This window comes from Protopterus annectens, chromosome 1.part2 (assembly GCF_019279795.1).
Source record: "Protopterus annectens isolate FY-2018-M chromosome 1.part2, PAN1.0, whole genome shotgun sequence".
In the NCBI taxonomy this organism is placed as follows: Eukaryota; Metazoa; Chordata; order Ceratodontiformes; family Protopteridae; genus Protopterus; species Protopterus annectens.
The window spans coordinates 1,141,436,699-1,141,450,407 of NC_056727.1; the positions used below are offsets into that span (position 1 = coordinate 1,141,436,699).

The 13,709-nt window shown below is 39.6% G+C and overlaps 1 protein-coding gene across 2 annotated transcripts in view; it reads right to left on the reverse strand.

Moving 5' to 3' along the window:
* The window catches only part of LOC122792264 (MAP7 domain-containing protein 1-like), a 1,483,077-nt gene that overhangs the window by 649,794 nt on the left and 819,574 nt on the right, over positions 1–13,709 (reverse strand). The window contains exon 6 of one of the 2 annotated variants that reach the window (XM_044060014.1): positions 9,080–9,190. The exons of the other annotated variant lie outside the window; for it this stretch is intronic. Within the exon in view, the coding sequence (XP_043915949.1) occupies positions 9,080–9,190 (111 nt within the window). The remainder of the gene's footprint in view (positions 1–9,079; positions 9,191–13,709) is intronic. 2 annotated transcript variants of the gene reach the window in all.

Consider the following 13,709-nt stretch of genomic DNA (forward strand, 5'->3'; position numbering starts at 1 on the left):
ATACTCCAACCAAGAGTTTGAGAACATTTCCTAAGAAACACTCCATGACTAACCAGCTGGACTCAGAGGTACTGGGTGAAACTGCATGACTAACCAGCTGGACTCAGAGGTACTGGGTGAAACTGCATGACTAACCAGCTGGACTCAGAGGTACTGGGTGAAACTGCATGACTAACCAGCTGGACTCAGAGGTACTGGGTGAAACTGCATGACTAACCAGTTGGACTCAGAGGTACTGGGTGAAACTGCATGACTAACCAGCTGGACTCAGAGGTACTGGGTGAAACTGCAGTAAGTGAACTACTACTAACAGTTAATGACAAGTATTCCAATGACATGGGGTCTTGGTCTCTGACTTTGGTGTAATTAGATAAGATGGAAGGCAGAAATAAATTATCAGGATCTAACTCATTATTACTCTGCTAGCCAAAAAAGATTCAACTAGCACGCAGTACATTACTTACCCACAAAATGTGGTGTTTACTCAATATTCAAAAATATGAAAAAACAAACAAGCACACAAACTTCTCTTATTTTAATTCAGGGACAAAACAAGTCAAAAACTGCCACACCTGTCAAACTTCACTTCCTTCCTAACAGACACAGTGCAATGCATCAGCAGAAAGGAATTATCAATTCATAAATACCAAATAAAGCAAATTGTTGGCTACAAGCAATTAAGGGACTAAATGCAATTTGTTTGTTTCTGCAAATGACAGCTTTCGGGCACCATTTCACACTAGTGAGCTCTATTACATGAATGGAAACAGTGTCAACTTTACAGTTTTGGGTGACCCATGCACAAGTAAAGCCATTAAGGCACAAAAGAATTAATGGGATCAGCATAGCTACAGCAGGAGTAAAGAAGTCAAGCCACACTCCCTAAGAAATGACAGACTTGGGGAATATGCCAGGGTTAAAAAAAAATCAGTGTCCACCCCAACAGGCTTAATGGGGGAAGTGATTTCAAAAGGATTCAGAGAATTGGAGAGTTTTAAAAACAGAAGAGAGTGGGTGAGTTCAACGGAAGGAGACTTCAAAATGCTTACGAGATCTGAGGAGTCCAACAGGTTTAGCAAAGTCAGACCATTAAAAGAATTAACTGAATCTAGAGGCCTCAAATCAGTTTATTACAGCCAGAGGGGTCCAGGATGCCTATAGGAAGATTAACAGAATGAAGACCTTCAGTAGTAGTTAGTAGTACTCCAAGCATAATGAATGGACTCAAGGGACAAAATGCAATACTATAGCAATAACCCACACCTGGGTGTGGGTAATGCTGGATTTACCCACAGTTGGTGTGGTTTGGTCACGAGGGCGAAGCCCAAGTGGCCAAACAAAGACAACCGTGGGTAAATCCAGCATTACCCACACCCAGAAGTGGGTTATTGCTATTATACAATGACATTATTTAAGAAAAAAAATAATGACTTTTCTTAAATAATGGCATTGTATAATGCCTCCTTGCTGCCCTTCCGCAGCTGTCTGGAATTCTGCGGCAGTTTTGATGCACTGCGTATGCTTACGCAGTACATCAGAGCTGTGGGCAAATGCAACGGAGAAAGCAAGATCTCCGTTGCTTTTTACAAACTCTCGCTATGTTAAAGGACTTTAATATAGCGAGACATCTTTAAAAAAGCAACAGAGAATCTCTGTTGCTTTTTTACAGCTGTCTCACTATGTTAAACCCATTTAACATAGCGAGACAGTTTTGAAAAAAACAACGGAGAGAGCAAGATCTCCGTTGCTTTTTACAAAGTGTCTTGCTATGTTAAACCCATTTAACATAGCGAGACAGCTTTAAAGAAAGCAATGGACAATCTCAGTTACTTTTTTAAAAGCTGTCTCCCTATGTTAAACTCGTTTTACATAGCGAGACAGTGTGCAAAAAGCAACGGAGGTCTTGTGTTCTCCGTTGCTGTAAAAAAAGAGTTATACTAATGGAAAAAGTCCGGGAGACTGGACCTTTTTCCATTACTATAACTCTGATTTACAACGTGCTTTCTGACCAATCAGCGTGCACGTTTTGGAATATTAATGGGGGGGTCATTGTATAATAGGTCATAATTAACAGAGGAGGGTGTGGCGATAAGTTTTAGTGGACAGAATACCCATCCAGCCAGATAAACTGAGTTAAAGGGGCCTTATCTGTCCCATGTACTGAAATTAATTATTTTCAGTACAACCAGTTACGAATCTGAAAGGGTGTTACTCCTTAGAAATCTTTACCTATTTACGTATCTGACTTAAGACTGCTACACTAGCTTTTGTTGTGTAGATGTGTGTGTGTGTGTGTGTGTGTGTGTGTGTGTGTGTGTGTGTGTGTGTGTGTGTGTGTGTGTGTGTGTGTGTGTGTGAGAGAGAGAGAGAGAGAGCACTCCTGCTCTCCAACAAAACAGCCATAGGGAGTCTACAGGCAGCCTACCAGAGGGAAGAGTACACTGCTCCACAAGACTCAGAGCTGAGCCCACTCTCTACCATCAGACTTTTGCTACAAGAGGAAATGGATAGGTTGACAGGGCTTCCCAGGCAGGAATGAATAGGTGGTAGAACTCTCCTGCATCTACTTCCATGGGACAAATGGGTGCATGTCATACAGCCATCAGGTGGAGCTTCTGCGGTGACAGTGAGGGGAATAATACAGAAATGCTGACCTCCAGGCCACTGATATCCCATAGATGTGCCACAGCACAGATATGATATGCCTCTAGAGAGACAATACTATCAATAACCTGGCAAGGTAACTCAAGATGTGCTGATGGCAGTTAAACATGGTATCATTACGTCAAGGTAAAGGGAGTTGCATTAATCTAGAAGTGAAGAGACCAGCACATGCACAGTTACATTTAAGCCTCTGAGGAAATGAGAAACTTGATTCAGGCAAAGCTCCTGAGAAGGGAGTACAAAAATACTACAGCTGTTGCCATTAAGTACTTAAGTGAAAATAATTAACAAAATCATACACGGGCCATACATTCTAGACAGAAACCTCAACCTATTCTCACTACACATTCATCCATCTACAAACCCTTTTTTCCCACTTTTATACAAGGGTCACAGCAACAGTCTAAAAGGCAATTTTCATATCAAATCCAGTAGCTGTTGAGATACCAGTTGAGATACCAGTGGTCACGAGCACAGGTTTATGTCTTGGCAGGACGAAGTTTCAAGCAACTGGTATTCAGTTGATTACAGCCTCCAGCAAGTCCTCAGGAGTGTCTAACACTACAATCTGCTCATGAGAGCACAAACAGAACATTGTACCATCAGACTAGCAATGCTTCTTCTCCTACAGACTCTGTCTAGTGGTATTACACACACACACACACACACACACACACACACACACACACACACACACACACACACACACACTGCGCTGTAAACAGCAAAAGGGAATACATGTCATATAGTGACTCAAGAAAACAGTTTACATTAGAAATAACCCTCTATGACTGACTTACTGGTAAGAGATAAAGACATCAGGACAGTGTCACGAAGGCCAGACCAGGAGATAAGACAATTCAATCAAGAACCCATGGGCCAAGAGATGAAATGTTGGTGAAACTAGATAAAGACAAAGACATCACACAATGGTTGATCTTTCCCAGGGGAGTAGGAAGGCAGAATAAGCACATGCTGAGCTTTCCCAGAAATGTCAAGCAAACGAAGGCCTGTTAGCCTCATTTCAGTGCAAAGTTCAGGGCTACAAAAAACATTCTGTAGTGATGGCTGGTGGGATTCTTAAATGGGAAATTTCCTGCAAGTGGCCAAAAGCATGTCTTCAGACCACAAATGCTTGGCTAGTCCAACATGGACAATTCTATGACTGGGTAACCTCTAAGGTGGGCAGGAAAACATTAGATCTGGTGTATGTGTACTACGGTACAGCTGAGAGTGAAAAGGAAATAAGACAAAGGATGTGGTTCAAAATGGTGAGATAAACAGGAAAATGATCACTGATCAAAAGGACAGGGGGGCAGTTATGGTGAAGTCTGACTGTCTGCTGACAAAATGCTAACTAATGTAGTGTCATATGGTTTAGTGCTGTGACGAGTACTATTCAGCATATATGTGTCAGACATCACATGGAGGTTTGACAGAAATAATCTGTTTTTGCAGCAGATGCCAAGATCTATGCAGTGATCATGCAAGGTGAGAGTCAGTCTTTACAAAAGAGACCTAATGTGAGCATTGCAGGCAAACTTATGGCAATTGAGATTTAATGCAAAAATGTTTCCAAAAACATGCACTTCCCACATGGAAATCCAGGGAAAATATAAATGCAAAAAAGGGTGATTCACTGGGAGGCCAGAGGAGGAAGATGATCTAGCAAATAAAACCATCACTATACTGTATCATGCAAAGCAATGTGAAAGGACAGTGGTGGTCAACAAAATGCCAGGCATTTGAAGCATTTTGTCACTGCAGAGCATGGGTAAAGTAGAAGCCAGTGTCAGTCACCAAACAGACAGATTAAGCTGTTTCAAAGTGTCCAATGGAAACAGCTGAATAATGAATGAAATGGAGGCAATGGAATAAGAGGAAACACCAGACATGTACATAACAAAGGGGAAATGAATATCAAATTTGGGAATTCTACACTATCAGAAAGAATGGAGTTGAAGGGAAAGGACTGAGGTAGACAGGGAAGACAGCTGGAGTGTGGACAATTCAAGTCTGAGCTAAGGAATTACTATCTCAAGAACAAGAACGTGGTGAGGGACTAGGGGCACACTGTTGCAAACACTTGAACAGTATAGAACAAGAAAAAAGTGCAAATATGCCCCAGAGAGATGAAAGACACAATGACCAAAAGTAGCTACAACATTCAGACAGACTCTGCAGACTGCAAGGTTTACTTCTGTGGCACTGACAAATGAAGTGCACAATATCAGACACACGACAAGTGCAATGTCTCATTCTCTATGTACTATCTCAGCCACATGAAATCATGATTTCATCAAGGATTATATAAAACACCAAGCTCATCATCAAGTGTCCCCCAAGCAAAGAGATTTGGCCTTTGAATTCTGAATCCTCTTCCAGTAGGTTACCAATAATCCAACTCCATTACTGAACCTGGGTTATCAGTATCATAGACATCATATGTATTCACGAGAGTAAATTAATTTAAAGAAATACAGCCAGAAAACAAAAACGTTACCATTTCATGACATTCTATGTAATGCGTTTGCCTCAGTACCACTTCAATTGATTAGATGTCATTTTGTAATTTGCTCTACCCAAAATGGCCTCATTGGGGCTGCTACAACTTTTCAGGTAAGGCTTCCTCTCAAATGCTATCCATCCACAACTATACGCCATTTTATTAGACTGACAGTGCTAAGAAATAATGATTTCATTTCTCTGGGAATCTCCTGACAGGATATTAGAACATTTTTTTCCAATGAATCCCCTTTGACTGGTGTTCACTGCCGTCACCTAAACAGACTTACAAGCCATGTTTGTATGATCTACAAACAAGCATCAAGTTAGCTGCTTTAGCCTTAGTCCCAAAAACTCCGCCCCTGTCTCTCATTCTGTCAGCTAGGCATGTCAAGTTTCTTCTCATTCATGGCTGAGCTGCCAGCTCAAGTGCACGTAACACCAAATGTGACAGCTTGTCCATGCATGCCAACAATTTCTATACTGCTTCAACCAACAAAAGTGTGTGAAATCCTTCATTCTAAAACACTTTTACTGACTTATAGTCAAGACGGACCAAAAAAACAAAAAAAGACTGGACTATAAAACACTTTGATAAGACAGCCTTGTCAACTGTCACATCAGAATTGAACTGGGCAATAATTTGTAGGAGATATTAAAGAAAACTTCCTAATGAAAGTAATATACCGTTACATTAACTAAGCTAATGTGCACCAAAGAGGCTGAATGTCACAGAAATGCCACAAAAAGGAAAAACAGCTCAGACATGCTTTATGCATATATAGCAAAGCGGAGATTACTTTACATGAAGGAAAATATACTATGGAATGAGGAACATTTTGTGTTTAAGCAAGTGGGTGTCCTTCAAAGACTGACATTTTAAGCTTCTACTACTGTAAGCAATTAAATATTGCAGCTCCAAAAGTTTTACTAGTGAAACAACTAAATGGGATACGTCTAAAAATGTCCTTTAAATATCATCACAATATGCCTTCGCCAAACAAATGGCAGTTAGTTATGCCCAGTTTACTGAAGTCTAAACTTATGTAATGCAGTCCCCTACAAAAGATGCCAAAGTAGTAAATGTCTGAAACATACTTTTACAGTGACATTAGAACACAACTTCTGCTCAAAACAAAACATCTTCTCATATTAGGAGTTCTTCAATCATGTTGGGTGCATTAGTTGTACTTGGTGTGCAATCCTGCATGGTGCAGGTCATTAAGTAGCACTCCAGATGCTCCCCATCATATAAACCTGTCCCCTCTCTGTTGCTGCAGTAGCAGCTCATGTTTTCCTGGTGTACTATTCTGCTGCACAATGACAGGCCATTAAAATCAAGACAATGGCTGATCTACCACTAAATAAATGAAAAAAAAAGTCTACATTTGCTCAACTTAACCATGACAGACCCCCTTTAGGTACACCTCCTAGCTGAATCCACCTGCAGTATGCTAATGCTTCCAATAAACACTGGTTTTCACTTTGCTACTAAACCATTTTTCTGCTTTCAAAGGGGTTACATTTCCATCTTTCAATGCATTATCCCCATACCCACTAAATGTATCTGCTTTTCCACCTATACACCACAGGTACTAAATGGACTTTTAATTAATTTGTTAAAAATTAACTGGACCGGAGCTTCTACAGCATTAACTCATGCCAAAAATTGCAAGCAACCAATCAAACAGCTTCCTTGTAAGAGGAGAGAAACCAGAGTACACAAAAAACCCAGAAAGCTACGAGAGAACATGGATCCTCCACAGGGAGGATAAGGACAGTCTTATTTACTGTGTTAATTATGTAAGATGACTAAGGACAAGTCCTTCTACTTCAGGAGTGTTCAGAAGTGACCTGGGAATCCCCATGATTACATAAACACAAAAAAAGACTAGATTCCAAGTTGAATAAATGAAAAATATGCCAAAATGTTGAATAAAATCTTTTACTGGTGCTTCCCGGTACCTCGGCTCAACAGCCTTTCAAAGGAATAATTTTTACACCAAAGTGCAGCAACTTTAAATACACATCAATGAGGCTCATTAAGAAATTGTTCAATTGCAAACGTGTTAACCAATGAGGGATACTCATTAACCCACACCCATCTTTCACATTCACATTTCAATATATCAAAATAAATTTCAATTTAATGACTAATGGTACATATAAAATGCAAAAACACCCAGGATATGTGACGTATGACTAATGTACATATGTAAATACAATACATGCCAAAATACGTTAAATAATATGCTTGAATTATTAACTCTATAGAATATTAAAATAAAGAATTTTGTGACCTTGATTACCTCACTTACTCAGAGTCACAGCTCACAAAAAGAAATTGACGTAACCTATATCTAAATATATCCCTAAATGTACATTTTCATTCCTTATACTTCCTTACTCTCCCGTCTTCACTTACTTCCTTACTAATTCTCTTCCCTTTCTCTCTAAATATAGCATAAACCTGTTTTTCCCTCACATCATATTGCAATTCCTGTTTGTACTAGACTAACTGAACTTGACTTTCTCTATAAACTGTCTACAATTTCTCTAAATATTAAATAATTGTCGTATACCTTGTATCGATTTTAACCAATGTTTTCATATTATGTCTAATTTGTTATAACTATTTAAAATGCAGATATTTTGTTTTATTTTGAAAGATTTACATAATTATTGTTCTTTAAATGTTTTGTTACAATTTGGAGCGTTTCTATCTAGGCCTCTGCTGAAAATGGGATTCTACTCAGTCGGACTTTCCTGGTAATCAAATGTTAATAATCAATTATATCAGTTCAAAACCTTTAATTCACAGCTAGCCTGCCATACATACTGGAAAAGAGCCTTGGACCCTGGACCTGTGAGCAGAAACATTTAACAATGAACACCTATGCCATACACAGAGTTACCAGCTTGCATCATTCTGTCTCTAATTACAACTGACACATGCAGCCTTTATGTTATGACCATTCACTTTTTACATACAAACAGAATACAGCACTGTAAATAAATGTTATGTGTATACTGTACCATGCACTACTGTCTTTGATCATACGTCACTAACGTAAGCCGCCGCTCTCATCAACCCGCACATGCAAATGCAGTTACACAAAATAACCCTCAAAGAAGGAAACAAAAACATACAACATGAAATGGACACTTATAAGGAAATGAAAGACAATTACACTTAAACCATCTTCTAGCACTTTTAAGTTGGAAAAGAAAAATGCCAAGGTTTGATGCTAATTTTCCTGTGACAGTGGCTTGTTTTGGTCACTTGTATTAGATCACAGTTGGTGTAAGACACCCACCACCTGGGGAAGGAAGTAATTACCCAATAAGCCTCAGGGGTCACATTTACACATTAAGCCACGAGAACAGCCATCAGAATTAGTCATACTGTATTTGCTGCAGTCTGTGGGGAGAAAGCCACCCACCTTGATCCTTGCCTGACCAGACAGAGGACTATAAGAGGTGCATGTTAGGGAGAAACACACAATGACAACAATGACATAAAACATCTTCAAGAGTTACAAAGACGTGAAAGACAAGAAGCACTGTCAACAAAGGTTGGCAGCCTAGCAGCCGTAACTGTTGGTATCAGACAGAAGGAAAGAATAGCAACTGTTAAAAGAAGCAGTGAATACAGCTTGGTTTAGTTTGGTTTACAACACAATGAACAGAACATTTCAGAAAGCTTGTTACATATGCAAAAATCACATAACTGTCACACACACAATCACATTTGAATCCAGCCAGTCTGTTAGTAGCTCAAATGCAACCCCTGAAGCATGCCTGTAACCAACTACAGCAGCACAGTAGGTCACTGTGCCTTTTGGCCTGACTGTCACCCAATCAGAATCTGGCATTTCCAATCAGCTGTGATCTAATAAACATGTCTTACTTCGGCTGGGTGAATTCCAGAGGGTGGCTGAGGATTTCGAGAGCCTCTTGTTGATTATGGAGTCCACGTGTTTGGGCAGGTTGACTGCTGACACGGAACACCTGTTTGAACCTACAATAAAACATACAATGAGGTTAAATACAACTACAAGAAAAGGCAGGGAGTTCTGTTCCTTATTGCCCACCACCATACTAATGGCAAAAACACCAAGCTGTAAAACGGCTGAAAGTCTACGCGCAGCGGTACAATGTCCTGCATGCATATGTTCCATTACCCCATATGAGATGTTCTAGCCTATACTAGGTTTTATATTCCAGTTTTATTCACTCCTTCTAAAGTTGTTTATCTGATCATCCAGAAGAAAGGACAACATTACATAAAAGGCATTTTGGATTTGCTTAGTCAGGTTAACTGTCAAGACCTCAACAGGGTCTACTTAATCTGTGAAGAACATATGAGCAATTCCATAGTCCTATGAAAAAAATACGGTGGTATGCAGAATATCTTAGTGCAACTCATTTTGACACAAAAGATGTTTTATTATTGGCACTATATTGAAGAAACTCACAATAACAGCAAGTGATTTCTAAATGTAGACTTCACACGACTGTATTCTGTTTTATTTCAATTTCTTGTAATTCATGAGCTTGGCAAACTACAGAGGCACATGCCTGGGTGAATATATACAGGAACAAGTACAGCAAAATGCAAGACAGATTCTTCCTTATTGCTGTACTGCACCCACAGCCAATAATGAGAGATGGTGGGGGGGGGAGCACTAACCTCAAATGTTGTCACTCCTACCCAGCCCAGCAACAATCGTAAATGAATCCCAAGTCCAAGTCACTATTCCAAAAAGACAGGTCAAACTCATGAAGTTCTACAGCATGAATTACATATACATATATATATATATATATATATATATATATATATATATATATATATATATATATATATAAACAATGGAGCAGAAAGAAAAGCCAGCATTCGGCCTCTGCTCAGAGCAGTAACTTATTTCTCATTCAAAAGGCAGGCGGTCTGAGTCAGGATGGTAGTCTTGCTTAGATCTTCTTCTGGATGCTACTTTTTTTGGTTTTAATTTCCATTTCTAGATATATATATATATATATATATATATATATATATATATATATATATATATATATATATATATCTGCCCCCAATAGATATGCTGAGACAAAATGCCGTATTTACCTAAAACTAAAAGAGAAGGGTTCTCCTTTTCTACATGTTCCTCAAGGTAACATATTATATTCCTTCCCAAAGTTTTTTTGTGATTAACACTGTCACTTTCACTTGTCATTTATTCATCCTTCTTATACCAGTCGCAATCCTTCACTCGCTACAGATGTAGGTTTCCCTGCAGCAGGCAATCTTCTGTCTTATCAAGACTTCCACAAAGGTTACTCCCTTGCAGAAGTATACTCACAGTACCAAGTCACAACCTTCATAAGGTTCAAGTACATAGACCAGTGAACTATGTGACAGCCTTTCACCCAAAAGTGACATCTCCTCTTTGCTACCCCATGTAGCTAGCCATCTGCTGCAGTTTCTGTCAAGACGTCTTACCGTGCATGTATTTGTAAGCTGTTGTGTTGACCCAAATGGCCATTGTTGGGAGTTTTTCCAAACATTCTTCCATGAACAGTTAATATCTGATACTGCTCCAAATAGCCATTTAATGTGGTTTCTCCAAAACATTCTGTCATGCACAGTGCAAGCTTGTTGTCCCATACAGCCATTTGTGATTTCTCCTAGACATCCTGCCATGCATAAACATGTTGCCCCATGCAAGTCATCTGTGGCAATTCCCCGATAAACACTACCATGCATAATTAAACCATCCCAGGCAGTCATTTATTGCAATTTCCCTAAGACACCTTACTATGCATTAATAAGCTGTCCCATGCAGTTATTTTCTTTCTTTTTTGCAGTTTCTTTCAGATATCCTGCCATGTAGTAATAGCTAAGCTGCCCTATGCAGTCATCTGGTGCATTTTTCCTAGTTTTCTTATCAGGCACGGTAAAGCAGCCCCCACATACCATTTTGCTGCAGCTCTTACCAGACATTCTACCTCGCACCAAAAAGCTGCTCATGCACTCGCTGCTGTTGCTCCCAGACATCAATAGGGCAGCCCACTCGGTCACGTGTTGCACATTTTCCAAGCCAACCTACCAAGCACCGACAGCCATGCAGTCATTTGTTGCGGTTTCCAAAAGATATCCCATCATGCACTGATAAGCTACCTCATATGCAGTCAACTGCTACAGTTTTCCCACCCCCAGATGTCCTACAAAGCAGTGATAATCTGCATCATGCTTCTATTTGTTGCAGTTTCTTTAAGGCATCCTTACATGCACTGATAAGTTGTTCATGTAGTTATTTGTTGTTATTTTGAGAAGGCAGACTCTCAAGCACTAATGAGCCTGTTGTCAACATCCTCCTGACCCAAAGCAAGCCCATTAAATACCATCACCCAAATGAGGCTGTGCTGGCAGTTAATGCAAGACTCCTCATAATGAATTTGTTCATTCAGTTAATACTGTCCGGCCTATGACAATCCATCTTCCTCCTTTAATAGTGATGGTTTCTACCAAGCTAACACTCCAACAAGTACCAACAACTATCTCCATCCACTGATGATAAGATAATCCCAGCTGTTGTGAAGCTATTGCCACTGGATATTATTCCACAACTCACCTTCACCCTCAAAGTGTAGAATCTACATTTTTAGTATGGAAAATTCATGAGACAGTCGTATGCTATTACAGAAGAAAACATTACCCAAAAGTAACCATGGAACACTTCCTAGTCATCCTGTTAAACTGGCATGTTCTCCAACTGCTGACCAGCCTACATCTCTAAGTGGCCCCAAGCATGTTTGCAACAGATGACAACAGCTAATCAAGCAGCAAGTGCTTACCTTATTCTAATAGCCGCACATCAGTCTGTGTGCTAATATGCACAGGAAAGTATCATAATGTTTTTCTATTAAAACTCATTTCATCAATACACACATTTTAAAAGCAAAATAAGATTTTAAGATCATGATCCCTAAACATTAAACACTACATATGAAACATGAAAATAAAACACTACATATGAAACATGAAAATAAAACAATGTTCATGTAATTACAACAAATGTGACAACTTACTTCTGCAATAAATCTGTTGGCACACATAACCCTTATCAATGTCCTTTCCAGATGATGTTTTCTACAGTACATACCACACTATTAACGAGATGCCGTGGTGTAAAATGTACAAAGGTCACAGCAGGAACGTCATAACCGTAAACATTTATAGAGAAATATGCATGCACTCTGGATACATAATGACTAGACACATTACCTTGTTAACATTTCCTCTGTGGATGATAGTAGTGTTATGTTACTTTTTAAGAGCCACGGAATGCATCACTGAGAACTGACTGCTGAGAAAGTTTCTTTCATGTCTATTATATGCACATGAAAAGCACGGGAATTTGTTTCTAAAAATATACAGTGCCCCTTGTAGCCTAAGAGCAGAGTATACCAACATGGAAACTTAGTAAGCTGCAAAAAAAAGTATAGGATGAACTCAACCTGGCTCCGTGGAGCAGGTACATGTAGCTATGTGACCCATAAGACAGAGGTTCGTTTAGCACACCTGGCACTGGATCAGCCAGGCAGGGAGGGGAAAGAATAAAGGGCCAAGGTCCATTTGCTTCTCTTTAGGGGGTGAGGGAGAGATGTGCTCACTCACAGATACACAAGCCACTGCGACTTCCCTGGTGGAACCCAGAGAAATTACTGTTAAGTGCCTCAGAGAAATGGCGGAACTGCACAGAGGGAATGCCCCTTGTGGAAGTGAGGGGATGGCCTCTACGGTTAATCAACTGCAAGCTCTCCCCCTGGTGCTTTACTCAGTCCAAGCAGGAAGTAGGGCTTAACAGCAAAAATCTCAAACCACCCACGCCCTGCTGATAGTGAATGAATGGGATGACTATCCAATACAGAGCTCATGAGAGACTGACAACAGGGGCAAAAAGTGTAAAAATATAATTAGAATAAACACTACACTGACACTGCATATATTACTTCAGAAAAAATATGCAGTATGCTCTGGAGGCAAATGGACTACAAAAGCAACCCAAGAACCATCATGTAGTGATAAAGTATGCTATTTTGTTGGTATAACACACTTACACTTCACGAAGCAACTCCTGAATGTATGCCACTGTACCTATGTGACAACATTTAGTGCATCAGGTGGAATGCAGTCATCACTAACAATGTTAAAAAGGGCATCTGCTGCATAGCGATAATGAACTTTTTATACTACATGGTGTCCATCCTTTGCTTACAGACACAGTAGTTAAGCAGCATGTACTGCACTTATACGTTTCAGAATAGTAAAGATAAGAAAATAAATTCTCTACTTTACAGATTATTGTACACCACCACTATCTAAAAGCAACGTATAGTATACTTTATCACAGATTTTCTGAAGTGTACATAGCTAACTGAAGGTATTACTGCAATGAGTGTGAATGGTCCTGTGCCACTTCTAACACAACCCTTACACTTCAAGGTACTAAGCAACATGTATAGGTGTAGACTAG